The 23,019-nt window shown below is 51.0% G+C and overlaps 1 protein-coding gene across 2 annotated transcripts in view; it reads right to left on the bottom strand.

The window, feature by feature from the left end:
* VCP (valosin containing protein) overlaps positions 1-22,523 on the bottom strand; it is a 36,736-nt gene extending 14,213 nt beyond the window's left edge. Inside the window, exons 1-5 of one of the 2 annotated variants that reach the window (XM_081943615.1) lie at positions 22,333-22,523; positions 15,378-15,489; positions 13,802-13,974; positions 11,302-11,444; positions 9,084-9,214 (exon numbers count right to left, since the gene is read on the bottom strand). In XM_081943615.1, coding sequence (XP_081799741.1) covers positions 9,084-9,214; positions 11,302-11,444; positions 13,802-13,974; positions 15,378-15,489; positions 22,333-22,349 — 576 coding nt within the window. In that variant the 5' untranslated portion in view covers positions 22,350-22,523. Of the gene's footprint in view, positions 1-9,083; positions 9,215-11,301; positions 11,445-13,801; positions 13,975-15,377; positions 15,490-21,109; positions 21,255-22,332 lie in introns of those variants that run through there. The other variant, XM_081943614.1, reaches the window with a different exon arrangement.
* Positions 22,524-23,019: the final 496 nt, after the last annotated feature.

Here is a 23,019-nt window from a genome sequence, read left to right as displayed (position 1 = left end):
TTATGGGCCGTCTGCTTAAAAATATAGAAGGTTCACCAGAAAAGGCCATTTGCTCACCCGTTCAGGGTGTCAAAACTGAACGTGATTGTGAAGGGAATCGAACGCACCTCTTTAAATTGGGTCAATAGTCCAATGGAAAGCGCAGAACGATTCCAGGCGCTGGGATGTATTGAACACGTCACATAGTGTGTGACAGAGTCTTCACACAGGAATAAAGAACAGGAGGTGGGGCTGGGCATGCAGTTTAACAGTTTTCAAAAAGGCTGGTTGCATTCGTGGAAGACCCCTCCATCAATGGCTATTAGTCTCGGAAGCTCCCTGTTACTTCCAGCTTCTGGGCAGCCAGATAGCACATCGTGGTTTCAAGAGGACAGTGGTGAGGGAGAGAGGGAGAGAGGGAGGGAGAGAGAGGGAGAGAGGGAGGGAGAGGGAGGGAGATTGCTAAGCAGCACTCAGTATTAACTCTTCCGAGATTCGCTGGATGCGGCTACCATTCGCTGTTTGCCAGGTCATTGCCTCCCTCTCTCTCTCTCACGCTATCTCTCACTCTGCAATTCTCTCTTTCTCTGCGCCAGTCAGCCAATGGTGCTGATTGAAAGGCCAAAAGAGAGCCCTCTGTGCGTCATTAACCTGTGAAATCTGTTATTACAAGATGGGGCCATGGCTTTAAAGGGAGGTTAATAGTACTAGCAACAGCACTTAGATTTTATACTCCGCTTCCCCATGCTTTACAGCCCTCTTTCCGGTGTACAGGGCCAGCAATCTGGCTCCTCATTTTACCGACCTGGGAAGGCTAAGTCAACTTTGAGCCCCTCCAGAATCGAACTCCTGGCTGCGGCAGTGTAAACGTTCAATACGCACTCTAACCACTGCGCCACGAGGGCCTGTCATAAACTGATGGTTCTGTTCAGGGCTTTCAATTTTGAAGACTCAGCATCATCTCCAGGTTGGGGGACCCGTTCTGAACACCAACCACCGGGGAGCAACAATGCAAGGAGAATGCACCTCTGTGTCCTCCCTGTGGGCACCTCTGAGGCCTCCAATGGTCCAACAGGAAAAATAAATGCTGAATTATCTTTGCTGGACCTAGCAGGGCTGTTTTCGTCTACCCTAGACGAGTTCAAAGCACCAGGACCGGACGGATTACACCCCAGGGTTCTGAAGGAACTGGCAGACGAGATCTCAGAACCACTGAATTATATCTTTCAGAGATCCTGGAGCAACGGGGAACTGCCTGAGGACTGGAAAAGAGCTGATGTGGTTCCCATCTTCAAAAAAGGGGAAAAAATAGATCCAGGAAACTACAGACCTATCAGCCTGACCTCAATACCAGGAAAGATTCTGGAAAAAATAATCAAGCAACGAATTTGCGAACACCTAGAAGCAAACAAAGTAATAGCCAAAAGCCAACATGGATTTGTCAAAAACAGATCATGCCAGACTAGTCTTATTGCATTCTTTGACAAAGTGACAAAATTAGTGGACCAGAGGAATGCCATCTATATAGTTTACTTGGACTTCAGTAAGGCATTTGATAAGGTAGACCATAACCTACTACTAGATAAAGTAGAAGAATGTGGGTTGGACAGCATCACCACCAGATGGATTCGTAACTGGCTGATCAACTGCACTCAACGGGTAGTCCTCAATGGAACTGCATCTACATGGAGGGAAGTATGCAGTGGAGTACCCCAAGGCTCTGTTTTAGGCCCAGTACTCTTCAACATCTTCATCAATGATTTGGATGAGGGAATAAATGGGGAACTCGTCAAATTTGCAGATGACACCAACCTGGCAGGAATAGCCAACACTCCAGAAGATAGGCTAAAGATACAGAAGGATCTTGACAAACTTGAACATTGGGCACTATCTAATAAAATGAAATTCAATGGTGAAAACGACCGTTGACTTACCCGAACGGTCCTTCTATGTGCGCTGCTTGGGGAATCCAAGCATGGGTTAACTTTGTACATTAGCCTAGAGACTGAGTTATGTAAATTAGATGACCACGCCTCCTCTGCCTGGAAAGGTCAGTTTTGTACGAAGGTCAGCCGTAAGAAGATGTGTATCGATTGACAGTCACGACTACAGACTGACAGGTACCAAAAGTCACATCCAGTGTAAGTCAGTCAAAGAAGCCAGAGGCCCAGAGCGCCCGGACCAGCCGAAGCTGCGGGTGGGTTTGGATTCCCCTCGCAGCGCACATAGAAGGACCGTTCAGGTAAGTCAACGGTCGTTCTCCTGTGCGCTGCTTGGGGAATCCAAGCATGGGACATGCCATAGCAGTGAAATTAAGGGCGGGAGCCAGGCTGGTCAGGGCCCGCAGAGGAGGCGAGCACCTGCTGCAGCACACGTCGCCCAAATGATGCTTCTGCCGAGGCGTAGGAGTCCACCTTGTAATGTCTAATAAAGGGCGATGGCGATGACCAGGTTGCCGCCCTACAAATGTCCTCGACTGATGCTTGAGTGGCCCAGGCCGCCGTTGTAGCCGCGCTCCTGGTGGAGTGGGGAGTGATGCGTCTGGGAACCGGCCGGGACAGGGAGTCGTAAGCGAGAGCAATGCACGCCTTCAGCCAACGTCCAATGGTGTTGGAGGACGCTTTCTGCCCCATGGTGGAAGGCTGGAACGAGACAAAAAGCGCTTCTGACTTCCGGAAGGCGGCCGTGCGCTTCACATAGCGACGGAGGTTCTCCGGACATCCAGATGATGCCACTGGCGCTCCTGCGGATGGGAAGGGTTCGGGCAGAAGTCTGGAAGGATAAGTTCTTGTGCCCTGTGAAACTAGGTGTTGACCTTAGGCAAGAAGGCCGGATCGAGGCGAAGTACTACTCTGTTGGAATGGAAGATGCACAAGTCAGATCTTATTGACAGGGCCGCCAGCTCGGACACCCTTCTGGCAGACGTGATGGCCACCAGGAAGGCAGTCTTAAGAGTCAGCAACCGGAGGCTGATGGTGCGGATGGGCTCAAAGGGTGGAGATGTGAGCGCCTTGAGCACCAGGGGAAGATCCCAGGTAGGGTAGCGATGAACGGTCTGAGGCCTGATGTTAGCAGCGCCTTTCAGAAATGACTTGACCCGAGCATGCTGAGTCAATGGGCGGGCACGACCGCCACTAATCACGGTGGAGAGGGCTGCGACTTGTCGGCGAAGCGTGTTGGGCGCCAAGCCTTTGTCAAGGCCCATTTGCAGAAAGTCAAGTACCTGTGGCACAGACGTCTTGACTGGGTCTATAGAGGTACGGCGGCACCACCTGCAAAATGCCTGCCAGGTGGCCTCGTAAATACGAGTCGTGGATGGCCGACGTGCCGCTTGGATGGTGTTTATTACCTCGTTGGAGAAACGCAGTCCTGTCAGGATAGCCTGCTCACGTGCCACACAGCTAATTGTAGGAGCTGGGGGTTCGGATGGACGAGAGCCCCCTGGTTGAGCTGGATCTGGCTGTCTGGGATCCTCCAGGGGCGGCCGACTGATAGATGGACCAGATCGGCGTACCACAGGCGTCGGGGCCACATTGGGGCCACGAGGAGGACTTCCGCTTGTTCCGACAGTATCTTTTGTATGACTAACGGAAGTATCGGTAGAGGTGGAAAAGCGTAAAGAAGGCCTGCCGGCCAAGGGCTGCGGAGAGCATCGGTGCCTTCCGCCCCCGGGGTCTGGAATCTGGTGTAAAATCGAGGTGTCTGCGCATTGTTGGGCTGCGCAAACAGATCCACCACCGGGTTGCCGAAGCGGCGAGAGTGTTCCTGGAAGAGGGCGGGGTGAAGCCGCCATTCTGACTGATCCACAGTGGCCCGGCTCAGCCAATCCGCCTGTGTGTTGGAAACCCCGGAGATGTGCTCCGCTCGTAGAGATAACAGTCTGGCCTCCGCCCAGTGGAGAGTTCTCTCCGCCTCCAACATAAGAGCCTTGGATCGGGTGCCTCCCTGGCGATTGATGTGGGCCTTGGAGGCCACATTGTCCGTTAGAACCAGAATGTGTTGGTTCGAGATCATGTCCCTGAATTCGAGGAGGGCCAATCGGATGGCTCGCAACTCTAGCCAATTGATACTGTTTCTTAGTTCCTGGCTCGACCAACGGCCCTGAGCGACCCTGTCCAAGGCGTGAGCTCCCCAACCGAATAGGCTGGCATCCGTTGTTACCTGGATGCGGACCGGTTCCTTGAACGGACTCCCCTTGAGGAGTTTGGAGGAAGTCCACCACCGGAGGGACCTGAGTGGTTTGGGTGGCAACCGAACTTTGGTTTGGGAGTGACTGGTGTGGGCTCTCTGGAAGGGGAGCAAGAACCACTGGAGTGGGCGAGAGTGAAACCGGGCCCAGGGAACCACGTCGATGCATGAAATCATTTTCCCGAGCAATTGGGATAGTGTTGCCAGTGGTATGAGTCTCTGAGATGAAATGCGACTCACCAGTGCGTGAATGCTGCGACGCCTGTCCTGAGACAGGAAGACTTCGCATGTCCTTGAATTGCTGACTGTGCCCAGATGAAGCAATGACGTGGTCGGTTGCAGGTGGCTCTTGGCAAGGTTCAGGACGAAACCGTGGTTCCGCAGTGTGTCCATTGTGACCTCCAGGTCCTGGATCGCCTGGGCATGTGATGGTGATAGAAGAAGAATATCGTCCAGGTAGCAGTTGATTCGTATAGGCACTGTGCGAAGAGAGGCCGCTATGACTGCTAGGAGTTTGGTGAACGTTCGCGGGGCCGATGAGAGGCCGAATGGTAGGGCCCGATACTGGAAATGGCGACTGTTTAAGTGAAAACGTAGGAATCTCCAATGTGCCTGGTGGATTGGCACATGGAGGTATGCTTCCCTGATGTCGACTGATGTCATCAAGTCGCCCTGGCGGATGGAAGCCAAGATGCTCTTGAGGGATTGCACCTTGAACCTTTGGTACTTGATGAAGAGATTGAGCCGTTTCAAATCTAAGATGGCCTGCCATCCTCCCGAGCTCTTGGGCACTAGGAATAATATTGAATAAAATCCTAGCCCTTCTTGACCTTTCGGGACCGGCTCTATGGCTTCTATGCCTAAGAGATGTTGTATCTCTGCCTCCATGAGGCGTTTCTTTTCTTGGGACCTGGGGACGGGGCACCTGAGGAATCGTCGTGGGGGAGTGGAGAGAAATTCTAAAGTGAGTCCCTGCCTCACAATTTGGAGGGCCCAAGCGTCGGATGTGGTCTCCGCCCACTGATGGGCGAAGGCCAGTAGCCGCCCGCCGATGGCCCTGTCCCCGTACGAGTCACCGGTACCTCCGAAAAGACCGGTTGCCAGTGCCACGAAATGGCCGCCTTGCCTGAGGTTGTGACTGACTCTGTTGGCGACCTCTATCCCTGGCCCCCAAACTGTCTTGGTTCCTGTCTTGTGCCTGGCCATAATTCCTGTTATATTGTGAGACATAGGAGGTATTATTGAAGCCCGAGTCACCCGCCCGGAATGGCTGACGCCTAGTATATGGCTGCTGTCTTCTATCAGTGCGCCTACTGGTGGAAGGGAGTACTTTACGTTTATCCCGGGTTTCGATGAGGATGGGATTGAGTACGGACCCAAACAAGCCCCCCCCCCCTTAAAGGGTGTGGAAGCCAAGCGCCATTTTGAACGCACGTCTGCTTGCCAATGGCGGAGCCACAGCAGGCGGCGTGAAGCCACGTTGGAAACTACAGCCCGAGAAGCAAATTTGGCTGCATTAAGGGTAGCGTCTGCTGAAAACTCTAAAGCCGCCATCAGTTTAGTAACATCCTGATGGAGACGCATCTCCTCGGGGGCAAGCCTACTCTGGAGTTGTCTAAGCCAGACCAGGGATGTGCGATTGAAAAAGGACGCTGCGGTGGCAGCGCGAAGGGCCCAGGCCGCGGCCTGATGAGTCTTCTTAATGACTATCTCAGCCTTGCGATCCTCCGCTTTCAATCCTTCAGAGATCTCCGATGGGATCAATGCAGGTGAAGCCAGAGCCGCAATGTGGGCATCTAGAGTGGGAAACTGGAGAAGAGTTTCCAGTTCTGGGGTAGAGTTGTATAATTTCTTGTCCCCATTATTGGGCGGAGTCACAGCAGTTGGCTGATTCCACTGCTTTTGGACAATATCCATAAACAGCTTGGGAAAAGGAATGACTTCCTGCTTAGAAACTTGTTCTGCAAATAAACGTTCAGTTGCATCCAAGCCTACTTCAGTAGTAGCCTGGGTGGTAGCTCCGCCCATATTAGTGGTGGCCTTGGCCTTAAACAGTAATGACTTAAAGAGTGTAGGCCGGAATAAGCCAGAGGAGGTGGTCTGGTCTTGGGCCGGGACTTCATCATCCGAAAATTCAATATCTAATACTTCCCCTTCTTCCACTAAGGCTGATTCCTCACTATATTCAGAAGGTACAGGTGAGGAAGGCTCGGCCCGAGGAATAATCAAATCCCTAGGCGCGGCTGGGGGCCTGGGAACGCTTGATCTACGATGCAGCTCCTCATCCACACCTTTGGAAATCGCTGCTGAGATCATGCGGTATAGATCTGGGGGAAGGCCCAGATCCTGGTTCTCCACAGGCCTGAGGCCTGCAGCAGTGGGGGTAAACGTGGCAGAAGGCCCTGCTACCGGGGGATCATGGGCCGAAGCCATGCTTATTTCAGATAGGCCCGGGGGAGAACGCGCCCCCAATTCCCCCTCCTCAGAAGTGGGTACCTGGGGCAGATGAAGGTCAGGGGACCACCCTTGGTTTCCGGGGGGGGGGTGCAGAGAAGCGCCGGGGGGGACGACTGCTGAGGCGCTAAGATAGGGGGTGAGCTACCGGCCACACGAGGGGCCTTGGCCACCGCTTTTGCCTTCTCCTTGCGTTTAGTGGCCCTATCAGGGGCTGCGGAAGAAGGGCGAGGTCTATTAGAAGAGGCCCTGGTCGTGGCCCTGCCAGGCCTCGGGGAGCCTTGGGCCTCGCTATGGGTTGGGGGAGGATTAGTGGGCTCCACAATACCTCCGGAGGTAGCAGACTCTGCCATAATAAACTCGATTGAAGAGAAGTGAAAAGGCTCAATCTCCCTGCACAAAGGCTCAGAAGCACTAAAAGTGATCGAAGAGCTCTTGCAACAACCGTCTCACAGCCGAGCGAACAAGGCAATAGAGAAAGCGAGGGAAGGAGCCGTTGACGCAACGTCGCTAATTAGGCGGGAAGAAACAGGACCGCCCCTTCTGCTTTACAAAGCGCGCGAAATCAAGCCGTCCAAAATGGTGACCGCCATTCAGGCGGGACTTTCAAATTGCCGGTTTGCATTGCCGATGCCTAAAGCAGCCGGCGTTCGCAAACCTATGCTGGGGGACTTCGTCAGTTCAGCATACAAGCTATTAGGGCGAAGCCTCTGCTCCGTAAAGCGGCGCGGCGCGGCGAACCAACACCGGAGTGCTCAAAACAGCTGGGGAGCAGCGAAACGACTCCCGATCGCTATAGCGCTATTTTAGGCAGCGCGAGCACAGCGCTGATCGTCCGATCATTGCTGGAACCAAATGCAGCGCTAAAGGAATTGAGCTGACAGCGAACTGCCGCTTCCACCTTTCCCCGAAATCACCTCATTCCATATAACAGAAGAAACATTGAGAATCCAAGAAATCCTGAGTAATTTGTCGATTAGTCTAGAGAGAAAATAGATATACGTCTCTTCAGGCTGGACTGAGTTAAAAAACTGACCTTTCCAGGCAGAGGAGGCCTGGTCATCTAATTTACATAACTCAGTCTCTAGGCTAATGGACAAAGTTAACCCATGCTTGGATTCCACAAGCAGCGCACAGGAGAAGAGTAAGGTTCTACATTTAGGCAAGAAAAACTAAATGCACAGGTACAGTATAGGTGATATCTTGCTCAGTAGTAGTAACTGTGAAAGGGATCTTGGAGTCCTAGTGGACAACCATTTAAATATGAGCCAGCCCTGTGCAGCAGCTGCCAAAAAAGCCAACACACTTCCAGGCTGCATCAACAGAGGGATAGAATCAAGATCAAGCGAAGTGTTAATAACACTTTATAATGCCTTGGTAAGGCCACACTTGGAATACTGCATTCAGTTTTGGTCGCCACGATGTAGAAAAGATGTGGAGACTCTAGAAAGAGTGCAGAGAAGAGCAACAAAGAGGATTAGGGGACTGGAGACTAAAACATATGAAGAACAGTTGCAGGAACTGGGTTTGTCTAGTTGAATGAAAAGAAGGACTGGGGAGACATGATAGCAGTCTTCCAATATCTCAGGGGTTGCCACAAAGAAGAGGGAGTCAAACTATTCTCCAAGGCACCTGAGGGTAGAACAAGAAGCAATGGGTGGAAACTAATCAAGGAGAGAAGCAACTTAGAACTGAGGAGAAACTTCCTGACAGTTATAACAATTAATCAGTGGAACAGCTTCCCTCCAGAAGTTGTGAATTCTCCAACACTGGAAGTTTTTAAGAAGATGTTGGATAGCTATTTGTCTGAAACGTTATGGGGTTTCCTGCCTAGGCAGGGGGTTGGACTAGAAGACCTCCAAGGTCCCTTCCATTGTATTGTATTGTATTGTATTGTTAAAAGAACATGGTTTACAAATTAAGAATGACTGGATTCGCACTAAGCCAAATCTAAATCATCTTTATTATGCTTAATACCAAAGTTCCTGCAGTCTTATTTGCAACTATACTTCTGATGCCGCAGCTGTTTGGACAGCACCCACCAAAGTAGCCTTCTCAGTATGGATTCATGTTAACAGAATACTAGAGCTGGAAGGGACCTTGGAGGTCTTCTAGTCCAACCCCCTGCTCAAGCAGGAAACCTTCAGACAAGAGGCTGCCTAGGCTCTTTTTTAAGTGATGGAGCGCCCAGAACCTCTGGTGGCAAGTCATTCCACTGATCGTTCTCATTCAGAGGAAATGCCTTAGTTCTAGATTGGTTCCCTCATTCTTCATAGGAACAACTGACCAAAGCCCCTTCCAGAAAGGCTGTGTGTGTGTGTGTGTGTGTGTGTGTGTGTGTGTGTGTGTGTGTGTGTTGATATCCAGGAAGACCCCTCTTCTCTCTCAATATCAGGCGGTGTTTTTGGTTCCACCCCCCCCTCCCTCCCGCCAGTCCTGCAGGGTCTCCCTGCTGAACTCACCTCTCGCTTGATAGGTTCTCCCTCACAGTGAATCACCGTATCCGGAGCGACTATGCAGTAGGGGCTGGGGTCTGTCTCCACCACCTTGAATTCCACTGCACGCATTCCTCCACGCACCAGGAAAATGTCCCCTGAAAGCGTAACCACATTCATGAGAGGCCTCACACTACAGCCGCTTCTGAAACAAGTGAACCTGTCACCCACCCATTAATTAGTATTGACATGTTTAGACTTTTGCAAGATCTGGCAATATAATTTACCTGAAACATATAATAATGTCATCTATTACGTTCTTTGTTTAGTCTGGTTACCATAGCAGCCTCTCAAATTTTGATGGCTCAGAATGCACTGGGAAAGGTTTTTATAGAGGCAAAACAAACCAGCATTGATAGTAAGAGTTAGGTTTCATAAAAGTGTGGGAAATAAGCAAGGTTAGGAATGACGAGTACCATATTTTATAAAAGATTTAGGCAACACCAAATAGATCTCTTTTTCAGGTTTACTGAACTGTCCAATGAAAGTTGAAAAAAAGCTTCTCTCTGTGATCTCTTTTTAGGGGACATCAGTACTATGGGGAATCGGGTTCGTGAAGGATGTTAATATACTATGAAATTATTTCCTCAAAGCTGGAGTCTGCGTAAAGAGCTTTAGATATACCACGCCTAGACTGCTGCAAAAAGATTATAATGGATTCCTTGGGGGAGGAGCCTTGCACACCAGGCCATCAGATTGAGATTAAATTGCTTACAATTTGAGATGTAGTAATTTGCATAAAGGTATAACTGTGTTTCCTATATTATGGAAAAGTAAACTAATTCTATTTTTGTTTTCCTTTTCTTTCCAGTTCACTTTTTCACATTTATTTTAATCATTAGCCTGCTTTATTTAATCTTTTTATGTATGATCTTGCTTGAAATGTATTAAATTGTATTCACAAATTTTGTATTTTTTATCTTCATTTGCAGCTAATGGAAAAAAATCAATAAGAATATTTTAAAAAGAAGCGTTCTCGGTGCCTATCATAGCCGTCGTTCTCCCCGAGAAAGCTCAGAGATCTCCCACTATGAGCTCCCAATCCAAGAGGCACATAAAATATTAGACTGGCCCCACTGAGGAAGGAAGCAAACACCCGGACCTTTACTGGCACTTACGTAGTGCTTTGTAAGTAATCAAAGCCTTTCAACTACAATCACCGAGCAAGCAAACCCTGGAAGGGAACCAGAGCCATGAACCAAAACCGCAAAGAGGAAGGCAGGAAGAGCTTGCAGGCCTTCAGAGATAAAAGCAAACAGAACTCCGTGCACCTTAGCACAATCTATTCAACCCTTTTCTTTTACAGTGGATTTTCCCAAATTGGGGATAATGGGCCTAAAGTCCCCTCATTTTGCAATCCCTCAAAGGGTTGAGATTTTTAAAATATTATGGAGAGAATGTCCCTCTGGGGCATCATAACCGGCTCCCAGAAGCTCTCAAGCAAGGCAAACAGACACGCTAGGCCTGCCGGCCGAGAAGTGTGCTCTGCTGGGAAGTGGCTCCTCCGTCTCTAAACCTGCGAGACCGAGAAGGCAGCCCGCCTCCCCAGGGCCTGCTGCCTGGAGCTCCCCAAGTAGAACCGCATGCCTGTTACGGCGTCAGAGGTATAAAGGAAAGGTTTCCCCTCTCTGGCCGTGCTCAACTCTAGGAGATGGTACTCATCTCTCTTTTCTAGCCAGGGAAGCCAGTATTATGGTCACCTGGCCAGCAGGGCTCTATCCCAAGGTACACAGAAGGCTGCTACCTTCCCACCCGAGTGGCCCCATTTATTATCCACTTGCATTTGCCTGCCTCTGAACGGCTAGGTTGGCACGTGACGGTGTCAGGATACTGAATAAAGGGGCCTCCTCCTTCTATACTTGAGGTGCTGTGATTTGGAGGCATAACAGAAAATATGCCTGCCCCTTTTAGCTCCCCTTGACGGTTGGAAAGAGACCAGTGGCTGCTACCAGTGGAAGGAAGCACAGAGGTACTCGGCCACTGCAACCTCACAGAAACTCACGCCAACCTACTGAGACTCCCAAAAGCCCAATGGGGAGAGCCAGCCCCAGCCCCGGCCAGAGAGGCTGGGTTTGGGGGCTCAACCAGCACAGGAAGACCCAGGGCTCCCCAGCCCCCTCCCCCTCTGCAGGCTCCTTTCCAGCCCCTCCCTTCAGGGCAGAGGGCAGAAGGGTCAGGCGCTTACCTTTTCTGATGGGCCTGTAGGCCTCCAGGAAGTAGGGCTTGAGGTAGACCTCGAAGAGGTTCCCTGTGATCCCTTCCACGGTGTCGTCGATGGGCAGCACATGGATGCGCTTGCCGTACTTCACATCCGGGCAAGGCTGGATGCTGAAAAGGGACAATCCGCTTATTCTCAGGTGGGGAACTCTTCTACTGGAGGAGCCATTTCTCTCCTCCTTCCCCCCTTCAGTGGCCTCCCTTTCATTAGCAGAGGGGCCACCCACCTCCTGGAATGGGCCTGGAGGTAGCACACAGCCAGCACTTCAAACAATGTCACACGTGCTTTAGAAAAAACTTTACAAATGCAGGTAGTCCTCAACATACAGCAGTTTGTTGAGTGACCGTTCTGGCATGGTTCTGTGTTGGAGGATGAATTCTGCAAAACAACTGTACTCTTTAAGCCCTCCCAAACACAGGCCCCATTTCCAAATACTTTCTCTCCTTACCATCTAGGGAAGATTTCAACAAATTCAACTGAGTTGGTGCAATCAAATAGTCTGCCTATAATTAGCTGCCAGCAGCCTAGTCCCACCTGACTAGTGAGTGGTTGAGGTGAGTTTCACCTTTCTTTTCTTTATACTACATCTGCAGATCCCAACAAGAAATGGAACATCACATACAGGTTGCCAGATGCGGCTTTAAAAATCCTTCCTCTTACCAAGTTCCCTTCTTTCGATGTGAGTAGAGGGGACAGGACAAAATAAAGTGGATCTAAAGGAAAAAACTAAGCTTCCTCCCATCTCGGCATAGTGTTTCTAACACTTACAGTAAAATAAATGAACAAAATTTGAATGGATCAATTGTAATGGAATATGTAATTCAGTAATGCATATTTTGATCTTTGGAAACCATTGTAGAGAGCAGAGGAATAGGATGAAGAGTCAGTGGTCTGAAGAGAGCCAAGACAAAGGTCAGGAACGCAATATAATCAGTTGCAGAAAAACCTTCCCTAATTCACACACAGAGGTAAAGGGACGGAAGGGGGAAGTGTAGTCAGACTTGCAATATTTTGTCGTTAGAGTTTTACAAACAAAGGTAGACCAGACCTGTGGCAACAGCAGCAGCATTTCTCTTGTACTCAGGGGATGAGGGGATGGGTGGCTGTGACTGGGAGGAGGGGCTCCCTCAGGCAGACCACTTCGTATGTTTGGGCTGCTCTAAAGGTTAAAAGCAGCCTCTGGAGCTGCAGCCTGGAACACTCCAGCAGCCAATGCAGCTCTTGGAACAGAGACGAGCGTGTCATCCTAGGGGCACAACCTCACTCTCTGCCCAGTTCATAACCCACCAAGCCAGCGTTTCTTGGCCACTTTAAGCCATGTGGACTTCAACTCCCAGAATTCCCAAGCCAGCTCTGTTGTGGGAGCTGACATCCACACCGTGTAACGTGGCCATGGTTGAGAAGCATTGCACTAGGTTTTTCCACAGCAGATTTTGAGGCTATGCGTGAGATACGGGAGGGAAAGAAGGTCTTTGTCTGTGAGCAGAATATTAGTTTTCAGCTACTCATCAGTTCAATAACTTTGCAGGGTAAAAGAATCTATCAATTCCTGGCAACTTCCTGGTGCCTCTTGATGTCCTTTTCCTGAAAACAGCCTGGAAATGGAGTGGCCACCGCCAGAGGGAGGGGTGGGAGTTCTTTGAGCGTCCCATTAAAGCAGAGCCATTAAGTACAGATTGATTTACAAGCAAGAGGGGCATTTTGCAAAGTCCGCCCAGCTACATCAGTAGTTTCCACAAAAATTAAAGCTCCACCAGGCGCCTTTGTGTCCGTCGGCTTCAAAAGCCCTTGAAACCAGGGGTGTGAAACTCGGTTTCATTGAGGGCTGATTCAGGGTTGTGTTTGATCTCAGGGGGGAGGGGTCCCTGTGGCTGGGGTAGGCATGGCCAGCTCATGATCCTACGTGTCATGGGCACCTGTGGTGGCCAAGAGCTTAGGCAGGACTTCCCTCAGACCCTCCCTCCATCTCATTATAATCCTCCTTCCTTCCTTCCTTCCTTCCTCTCTCTTCCTTCGCCTTTCTTCTACCTCCCCCCCCTTTCCTTCTTTTCCCTTCTTTTTCTTTTTCTTTCCTCTTTTCCTTTCTCCTTTCCTCTCCCTTCTTGCATGCAAAAGGGGAAACATTTCTTCTTTTGCTTGGTTTTGAGTTTGTTTTGCTCGCCCACTGCCAGCAAAAACAGAGCCCAGGGGAGCTGCATGCGACTCCCCCCCCCCCCCGTCCCCCCAGGGCATCATTTTTGGCTGAAACGGCCTCCTGGACTTCCCCCGGGCTCTGTTTTCTGTGGCAGAGGGTTGCAGGAGGCCGTCATGGCCGAAAACAGGCTCCGTTTCCACCGGCAGAGGAAATACGGGCCACCCCTTGGCTGTTTCCAGGACAGCCCCGGAGGCCAGACTCAACCCGTGGGCCTTGAGTTTGACACCCCTGCTTTAAACGCTCCCAATAGCCGAGTCCGCCTTGCGGCCTCACCTGATGACGTCTCCAAGTCGCACCCGCAGATTGTTGCGAACCACCCGGTTCATGCGGATTTTCTCATCCGAGCAGGAGTCATCGGAGAGCACGATGCAGACGGCCTCTCGCCTCTTCTTGCCTTTGAGCAGCACCGTGTCTCCCCGGAAGAGCTGCAGTTCATCCATCTTGGCCTGCCAGAGAAAGACCCAGACTCAGAACCGGGGAATCTGGGAATGGGCTTCGCTGGCTTGGAACTGGCTGCTCCTTCCACTTAAGTAGGGCAATGCGACAGGCAGGAGGAGCGGGGGTTCCTCTAGAGGGCGGGGGTTACACCCTCCTTCTTTGGGTGTTCTGGCTGCCGATTAGGGAACCTGCTCCCAAGAAGCCCTGAACAGGTTCGGTTAATGCAGTGCTTCTCAATTATTTTCTGTCATGCCCCCCCTAGGAAGAAGAAAACATTTCGCGCCCCCCCCTAGGAAGAAGAAAACATTTCGCGCCCCCCACGCGACTGTAAATAGTATCATTTGACTATAAAATTGTTATAAGTACACCTCTGCATAACACTGTATCCTTATTAACATATAAGAGAATAAAAAAAGAAAGAAATGTGGATCAATTTACAACAAAGAATAGCTTTATTAACTGTAGCAGAAAAGATTTAAAGGAGCACAGGATTTAAAGGAACACAATATTAAAAAAAAATTTAACCTGCAAAACAAAAATATATAAAATAATTTGAACTGAGCCCCCCTTTACGGAGCCTCGCGCCCCCCCTGGGGGTCCCGCCCCACTATTTGAGAAGCACTGGGTTAATGCAACTATTCAACCGTACAGGCAGTCCTCAAGTTACAACCGCAATTGAGCCCAACACTTGCGTTGCTAAGTAACAAATTTGTTAAGTGAGTTTTGCTCCATTTTGTGACTTTTCTGGCCACAGTTATGAAGTCAATCACTGCAGTTAAGTTAGTAACCTGGTTGCTAAGTGAATCTGGCTTCCCCATTGACTTTTTTGCTTGTCAGAAGGTAGCAAAAGGGGATTGACCCCGGGAAGCTACAACCATCATAAGTATGACCAGTTGCTCATAAGTGTGAAAAATGGTTTTAAGTAACTTTTTTCAGTGCCGTTGTAACTTTGGCCACTAAACAAACTGCTGTAAGTCGAGGTTGAATAGTTGCATTAACTCGATAGAAGCCCCCAAAGAAAGATGAGCCCCTTTATAGGAGGGGGATTCCTTTGGCTCATGCCAGGCTTTTCAAATATGCATCCATGTTGCATTCTGGGTAAAACAGGATTTGGACCAAGAAACCCCCAGGAGCCAAACCACACAGAGGCTTCTGGAAATCTCTCGGTTTTCCATTCAGATCCCTGAGAGATGCAAGCTGCCCTCCTCTGCAACAGGGAAAAGAGGGATGGGGGGAAAATACTGTTGTGGGGAGCCAAATTTTTGTTGAGAAAGAAAAGGAAGAGACAACAGCGGAGCAGCTTGCAAATAAGCTCCCTCATGAATAGCCCGGAGAAGCCGCCTTGCTTCCTTCTGGGACAATTTCCATTCGGCTGCCACATCGCTCCCTACAATTTATGTAGCCCACGCACCTGTGACAGTGACACCACACTGTTGTCCTCATTGATTGCTTCATCCACAATTAAGCGATTGGGCCGGTTTTTCTGCTTCAGAATTGCAGTTGATAAGTCATCAGCTTTGGAACTGTAATGAGAGAAAGGAATTGCTGGTAGCTTTGGAAACAGAACCACGCCCCATTCTGACTTTTTTTTTTCATCCACCTGCCCGTTGCTTTTCCTCTTACACAACCCTCTTTGAAAAACCAGTGTGTCACATGCCCCATAATACAATACAAAGACTAAAAGTATTTTAAAAGGTTCCTCAATTGGGTTTCTGCTAAGCAGTTATTGATCAGAAGTGTCCACGAATCACTTACTACAGTACTTAAGAGATCTGAGATACGCACTGCAAAAATGACTAGCAATTTTGCTCCAAGAAAATAAAATGTTTGCAGCAGCCTTTTGCGGTGAATTTTTATTTGATTCTCAGTATGGGGATTTCTGGCCAATTTCAAACAAGGACAAAACTTTTTCTTTACGCCTCTCGCTGCACGCAATTCTGAAGAAAGAAGTGACCTCGTTAGAAGAAACCGTTTGTAGAATTCCCCAAAGGCACTTCAGGTTTGCTCAGGCCACAACTCTGTGGAGCCCCTCCTGCCTCTCCTACCTTGCCTTTCGCTCAGGGATCACCAGGCCAAGGAAGGAGACTTTTATTTATCCACCTGGGCACTTTTCAAACTTCTTAAAGGATGTGACTAATAAAGAGCCTAACCTTTGCTCTGGAAGTGAAAGTGCAACTAACTCTTCTGGTGTGCAAGGCTCCCTAGCAAGTCAACTCCTGAGTGTAAGTCTGCATATAGCTACCTTTGCTCTCACAAAAGGAGATTACCCAGAGACACTTCTTCCCACTGCAGACACAAAAGTTCCCAGAAACCACGTAAGGCTGACAACTTGAGAAGGATGGGCCATGCATCAAGCATTACTCCACCTGCATTTCCCAAAGGTGCTTTTCCCAAAAGGCAAGTAGGCTTTCTCGGGTGTCCCCCCCCCCCCTTTTGAAAATGTTTCACTTCTTATCCTAGAAGCTTCTTGGGTGAAACGTCTTCAAAGACAACCCAGAAAGTCCAGTTGCCTCTTGAGACAACCCTGACTTGGATGGCAGAGAATCTCCACAGACATTTATTCCACCTGCAGACTCCGTGATGCCGAATTTCAAACAGCTTCCGTGAAGTCCCCTTTGACCATCCCAGTAAGATTAAAGCCTACAGACCCAGACAAGCTGGAGCCCAGCAGGAAGGTCCCAAGAGAGGGAAGTGCAGCCCCTCAGTCACTAGCTGCTCCAGGGAGATTAGGTGGGGCAGTGGCCGTGTTTCCTACAAGGCTCTCTTGCAACTCTTTCATTGCTACAAACAGAATATTATGAAGACCCACTAAATCCTTTACACAAACTAGTTACTTTATCTTTAAGCAGAAGCTGAAACACTAGACTACAGCCCAATACTCTTAACCTATTTCTTCTGAAGTGTTTGATCTGAACTGATTTCTAATAGCACCGGTGATAAGGAAAATAAACTGCAATTAAAACTATTTTAGTCCACTAAGATGACAGGCAAAAACCTCTTGAACTGAGCCTATCCAAACTGACCGGGTATCACGGTTTGCAGCTCCTGTGTTATCTGGCTCAAGGCCTCCAGGGCAATGGGGAAGAAGGCAAACGTGCTGAGGACAGAATCCCCCCAATTCAGCCTGCTGAGCCAAAGGAGAGTGCTTAGAGTCACATGGATGAGATGTTGACTGCATCAAAACATCAGCCAAATTGAGGTGTTTCCCCGAAAATACGACAGGGTCTTATTTTCTTTTGCCCCACGAAAGATGGCCTTGGGCTTATTATCAGGGAGGGCTTATTGTTTTGGGATTGCTGGGCAGCTGCTCCCTTGCGAGCAGACTCCCGAAGAGCAGGGCACAGCCTCGGGCAAAGCAGCCACGAGGTAACCACGCTCACGAGCAGCCGCCCGGCAAATCCCCTCTCCAGCCGGGCAGAGCGCATTCACTGACTTAGGGGGTATCACTAAGGTACCAAGCCACATGGCGCTCTGCTCGCCCCCCCCCCCAGCTCGGCACATTCGGGATATACCCCCTAGGTCAGTGCATGGCGCTCTGCCCAGCTAGAGAGGGGGGTTGCGCGAGCGCCTGTTCCGCCCCCAGCCTCACCAAGCCTTTGGGCAGCTCTCCCAGGGCACCGCTGTCGCCACGCTCCGAGCATAACTTCCAAACTCCAAAACTCCGCTGCCGAGTCTTCCAGGCTCTAGAGTGCTCTCTATGGTGGGCCGGTTGCTGGAAGACTCTCTGTTTTTTCCAAGGATGAGCCATCCACCCACCCTCCATAGCTACCTTCCTCCTCTGAGATCCTTGGTGCTCTTTCAGAGGAACCTTGAACTACCTTCTCCCATCCGTACCTGGCCTCCCTAATTTCAAGTTATTCCATTTTGAAAGAGTAATGGAACTTGTTGAGCAGGCTCTGACTTTTTACGTGATGCCAATCTGCCAGATTACAGCTGTCAAATGACCATCTGGAGCGCCTGGCATCACAGAGGCATTTACAGTACGGGTTAGCCAAGCAGTTTCAGGGGCACAGGGAGACAGAGAGAAAGAAAGAGGCAAGATTTCTACAGAAATCAGAAATGAAAGACAGAAGCAGACTTTCAACCCCACAGAGGTGATAGAGCATAACGTTGGCCTTGTGAAAGGCTCCCTTCCCCCATCCTATCTCCACCCACAGCTGGGAAAGCTTAAGGCTGGCTCCCCGCTGGCAGTCAGGGCAGACAAATAATTCAATTGCCAGACTAAGAGGAGAACACCTGCCTGGGCTCCCCCCCCCCCATTGCAGCACCTGCTCCAACTGCAATTTCAAAGTGAGTGTCTTCTGACTACCCAAGCAGCCAAGGACAACCCTTGATAGAATTAAGTGGCCTGCCCCCCCCCAAACCCAGGGAGCTCTGGGAGATGAAGCAGCCCAGATGCCTAGAGAGATGATGACACCAGGAGCCCTGGGGCTTAGAGTGCAGTATCGCAGGCAAATTCTGTCCACAACCTAGAGTTTGATCCTGACAGGCTCACGGTTGACTCGGCCTTCCATCGGTAAAATTAGCATTGTTGGAGGCCATATGCTGACTGCACAAACTGCTCAGAGAGGGTTGTAAAGGACTCTGAAGCAGCATATAAGTCTAAGTGCTATTGCTATAAAATAACAGTCTGTAGCCTTGGCAGCCTGAAGACTTGTGGACTTCAATTCTCAGCCAGCCAATTGAATACTGGGAGTTGAAGTCCACCAATCTTAAAATTGCAGGGTTAGAGACCCCTGTCCTAAAACAAAGAATGAACGCAAACAACCATAGATAAGATCTCAAAGCTGAATTTGTATCATGGCAGTAAGCATGATGAAGCAAGTCTCTGGTGGCTCTACCTGGCTGCTTTGAAGACTCAAGACCAAAGCCCTGCTACAAGCAGCTGCGGAGCATCTGGGTGATCAAATCCCTTGCATCTGCTCACAGCTGGAGGGCAGCTGGACAGCCCCTGCTGAGAGGATGAGGCGTCCATCTTGCCTAGTTATCCGAGATCAGTTGGAACCAAGGGGTCCTGAGGAACTGGACAGGGTAGTCCAAGCCATTAGTGCAGCCCCCTAGGAACCTGATACCTGGCCAGTGAAAGCTGCAGGGGAGGCAACAGGAAACTGATCTGCCCGGTTCATGGGAGGATAGTCCCTCCTCTGGAAGTCATCACCCAGCCTACTTCTTTTAGGCAATTATTGCTGGCACCCCCCCCCCGCCCCCCCTTTTCAGCTAAGCTTGTTTGCAAGGTGCTTGGCCAGCAGCTAGAGAATCCTGAAAGATCTGACCTAACCTAGTTGTGATTAAGACATGGGCTTCGGACAAATTACCTGTGGTGGGATAAGAATAGATAAGGAGCGTCTTGGTAGTTGTCCCAAAGGTGCTTTTCCAAAAGGCAGATGACCTTTGGTTTTTTTCCCCTTGAAAATGTTTGGTTTCTCATCTAAGAAGCTTCTTCAGTTCTGAAGTTCAAACATTTTCAAAGAAAAAACACCAAGAAAGCCCAGCTGCCTTTTGGAAAAGCACCTCTGGGACAACCAGAATCTCTCTAGACGCCTTGAGGGCTTCCGATTCCACTAACCAGCCTATCCTTCTGGACTGGCTCTGTTGGCTGGGATTGGAGAGGCATCATTGTACAAGGGTTCTCCTTTTGGGTGGGTTTCAAGCCGTGAGGGCAAAGAGCCAATGGGAACTTCAATATGGAGTTGCACAATCCTCACCCGTTAATATCTTCATGAAGCTACGGAGATATTAGCGGGCATCCAACAAGGTATCACTAATGTACAGATGACACTTGTTATAAACTCTGCCTGAACCGAAGATGCAGGAGTCCCGATTCAGTGTCTGGATGGGGAAAATGGGCATAGCCTGAATCATAGTAAGTTGCAGAGCCAAAATCCTACAGCAAGTCCTGATTTAACTGATGAGGTCACGCAGCACCCCATGGAGTTTGCTGGCAGTTTAGGAGAGCTGCACCTGGCGTAGTGCAATTGGAAGTCATGGCCAGGATGGTCTTTGCACAAATCCATCTTGTGTGCAGTCAGTCACACTCATCACTTAATGGCCGACTACTGCAATTCACTTTACATGGGGCTGCTCTTGAAGATCCCTGGAGTGACCTTAAAGCAAGTGATGTTTTAGGAAATGGGTCTCCATATTTAGACTGATGTGTGAAGGAGGCAACGGCCTTCACATGTCCCATTCCAAACCATTTAGAGCTCTGAAAATCATCAGTATTCTGCTCTCTCCTGCCCAGCTTGTTATCGAATTGCCTATTCCATATCAGTTCCTGAATAATCTTCAACAGTAGCTCAGTGAAGAATTCACGGCCATCACAGAGACACGATGTGCCATTTTAGCCCACTTCTCAAGATGGAGCTGGCCCACCAAAGACGCCCAAAAGCATTTGGCATCAGAGTCTACGAAGAGTCCCCTAAATGACATGCCTGGCCTTTCAAAGGGAAAACCACTCACTCCAGAGCAGTCAGGCCTCAACTTCTGACTCATCAGCTCTACTGATCAAGCCGGATCAGGATTCCACTTAGCTGGTGCCCATCTCACTGCTCTCTCTCTGTTTTCCAACTCTGACAACTTTAAGAGTTTCCCCAGCATGCTTGCTGCCAAATTGTGGGAAATGAAGTCCCCGCATTTTAAAACTGTGAGGCTTGAGAAACACTGCTATGGTCCATGGCTCCAAACCTTACCAGCTTCCATGGGATGCAACTGAGGAGAGCTATAGAAATGGGTGGCAGCTGCTGACTGATGAAACTCCACAGATATTGAATCACCTTCCCCAGCAGTTTCTAAAGAAAACTGAACAGCCCGTGTCTGCCTTTCCAAGCCTAGACCCTTTGCTAAGTTGGGAAAAATGGTCTTAATCTCATGCAGACACAAATGACTGGAGCTACTTTAAAAAAGTAATTTTTACAATAAGTGTGTGTGTGTATGAGAGAGAGGGGGGAGAGAGAGATAGAATCATTCAGCCAAGAGATCAAAAAGCAACAATGGTGAAAGATACCTCCTATTTTTTTTAACTGCAGTGATTTACCTAAGCAACTAGGAATATTTCTGTTTAAAAACTGAAACAAAACTAAAATGGATCTCGTCTTACTCTGGTGTCAAGACAACTTCTCTTAACAAATGCCCTATGCCACTTACCTTAAATAGAAGAGAACCTGTCCAAATGAGGCATTTACCATTTCCATTGTATGCTTGGCTAGTCCTTTTCTAGCAACTTTCACAAGCCAAGATGGACAGGAATCCAAGCAGCTTGCCACTGACCACCTTCCCCTAATCGCCCACATCTTCAAGTCCCACCCTCTGCTAATTCAAGTCAAGGAACCCCACTTCAATGGAAAAGGATGCAGGGAGCTCAGGGCTGGCCTGTGGAGTCCTGGCGCTCTGGAGGAAGCTCAGTGTAAGTAAGTGGGCCAAAGCGCAGCACCAAGGGCTCCCAAAAGGCACCCCCGGCCTAAGCCCCCCACCCACCCCCCAGGTCAGAGCCTCTTCTCTTTCTACTGGCCCAAAGCAACCAGACAGCCAACGGGGCAGGGAAGGCGAAGCCAGGAGGGGCTCTCTCACTCCTCTTATCACCGGCTGCCCTGAGCCCATCCTGCCCAACCTCCCCCCCCCGCCGCCCCCGTGATTGAGCAGCTCGAGGGATTCTGGGAGTTGAAGTCCCTTCTCTGGCCGGGGGAGGCGGGGGGGGGGGGAGAGGGAGCTTTTCCAAAAGGCAGTTGGGCTTCCCTGGAAACCCTTCGCTTCCCTCCTTAGCGGAGAAGGGAAGGAAGCCAGAAATCCCCGGCCTCCTCCGTCCGAGGGAGCCCGGGGCAGAAGCCCCGAAGGAGCCACGGAACAACAAGGGGGGTCCGTCCAATTCAGCCCAATGACCTTCCACGTTCACACGGCTTCCTTCAGGCGGCTCCACAATAGAGCCGCTTTCGGGGTTCGGAGGCCGGCGGAGCCTGGCCACGTCGGGTCCCCGCCAGGCGAGCGAGGCCTCTGGAGGGACGCCGGGCGGCCAGGCCGAGAGGGAGGGAGGAGGCCCCGCCAGAGCTCCCGGGGGCCCCAAGGGCCTTTCGCGGGAGGGGGGCACCTAGCGGCCCTCCGGCTCCCCCAGCGGGGCGGGTCTCCCGGCCACCACCTGCCGGGCCTCGCCGAGCCGTTCCGGAGGAGCCCCGCGGGCGGCAGACAAAGGCGGCGCGGCGCCTCGCCCAGACGGGCCCCGCCGCCCCTCTCGTTCCCTAGGCCGGCCAGGGAGATCCGCGCGGCCCCCGAGGGGCATCAGGGCCGCGGGGGCAACGTCGCCGCCCGGCGGGCCGCGGCTCCCCTGGAAGGAGGGAGCCGTTCGGGCGGGACGGGAGTCGGGGCAAGGCACTCACTCGGGTCCCGAGGCCATGGCGGCGATGTGGGCTGGCGCGGTGGCGGCGAGGGTCGCTTCGGCTCTGCCTGCTCCGCGCTGGGTTTTTCCCCTCAGCAATCAGCGCCGACTCATCGGGGGTGACGCTCCGCCCGGCGCGCTAGGCCGCACTCTGCCTAGCAACAGGTGGCGCGGCGACCAATCCGAAAAATAGAGGCGGCCGCGCGCGGCCAATCACAGCCCCGAGCCGGAACGGCTTCCCGCCCTCCCTTAATGAGGAAGCGAGCTCCTCCGGGAACGCAGAGCCACCCGGCGACCGGGCGGGCCAATCGGAAAAATAGGCTGACGTCCGAGGCGGAGCTTGGAAGATTTCAGGCGAAAGGCCAATTCGAAGGCCCTTTCCGGCTAGCGACGCAACGGTGATTGGGGTTACGTCGAAAGAACTCGCGGCGAATCGAAAGACGGAGACATTGATTGGCACGACGGTAGTCCTATGGAAATAAGCCTCGGCGCCCCAGCCGGGCCGTAGACGACACCGGAAGTAGTCCGCCGGCGTGGCCGCCCTGGGCCGCATGACGTTGGGGATTTGGGAACCTGTTTCTGAGCATGTGGCGCTGGGAGGATGGGCCTTGTAGTCGCCAGCCTCTGAGGGCGGCGGAAGGGCTGAGCTGCGGCGGGCAGGGGTCCGCCCCGTGGGGATCGCCGTCGC

This window comes from Natrix helvetica (genome assembly GCF_964273705.1).
Source record: "Natrix helvetica genome assembly, chromosome: 2".
Lineage (NCBI taxonomy): Eukaryota > Metazoa > Chordata > Lepidosauria > Squamata > Natricidae > Natrix > Natrix helvetica.
The sequence above is the reverse complement of the archived record's forward strand: the minus strand, read 5'-3'. Positions and strand labels throughout refer to the sequence as shown.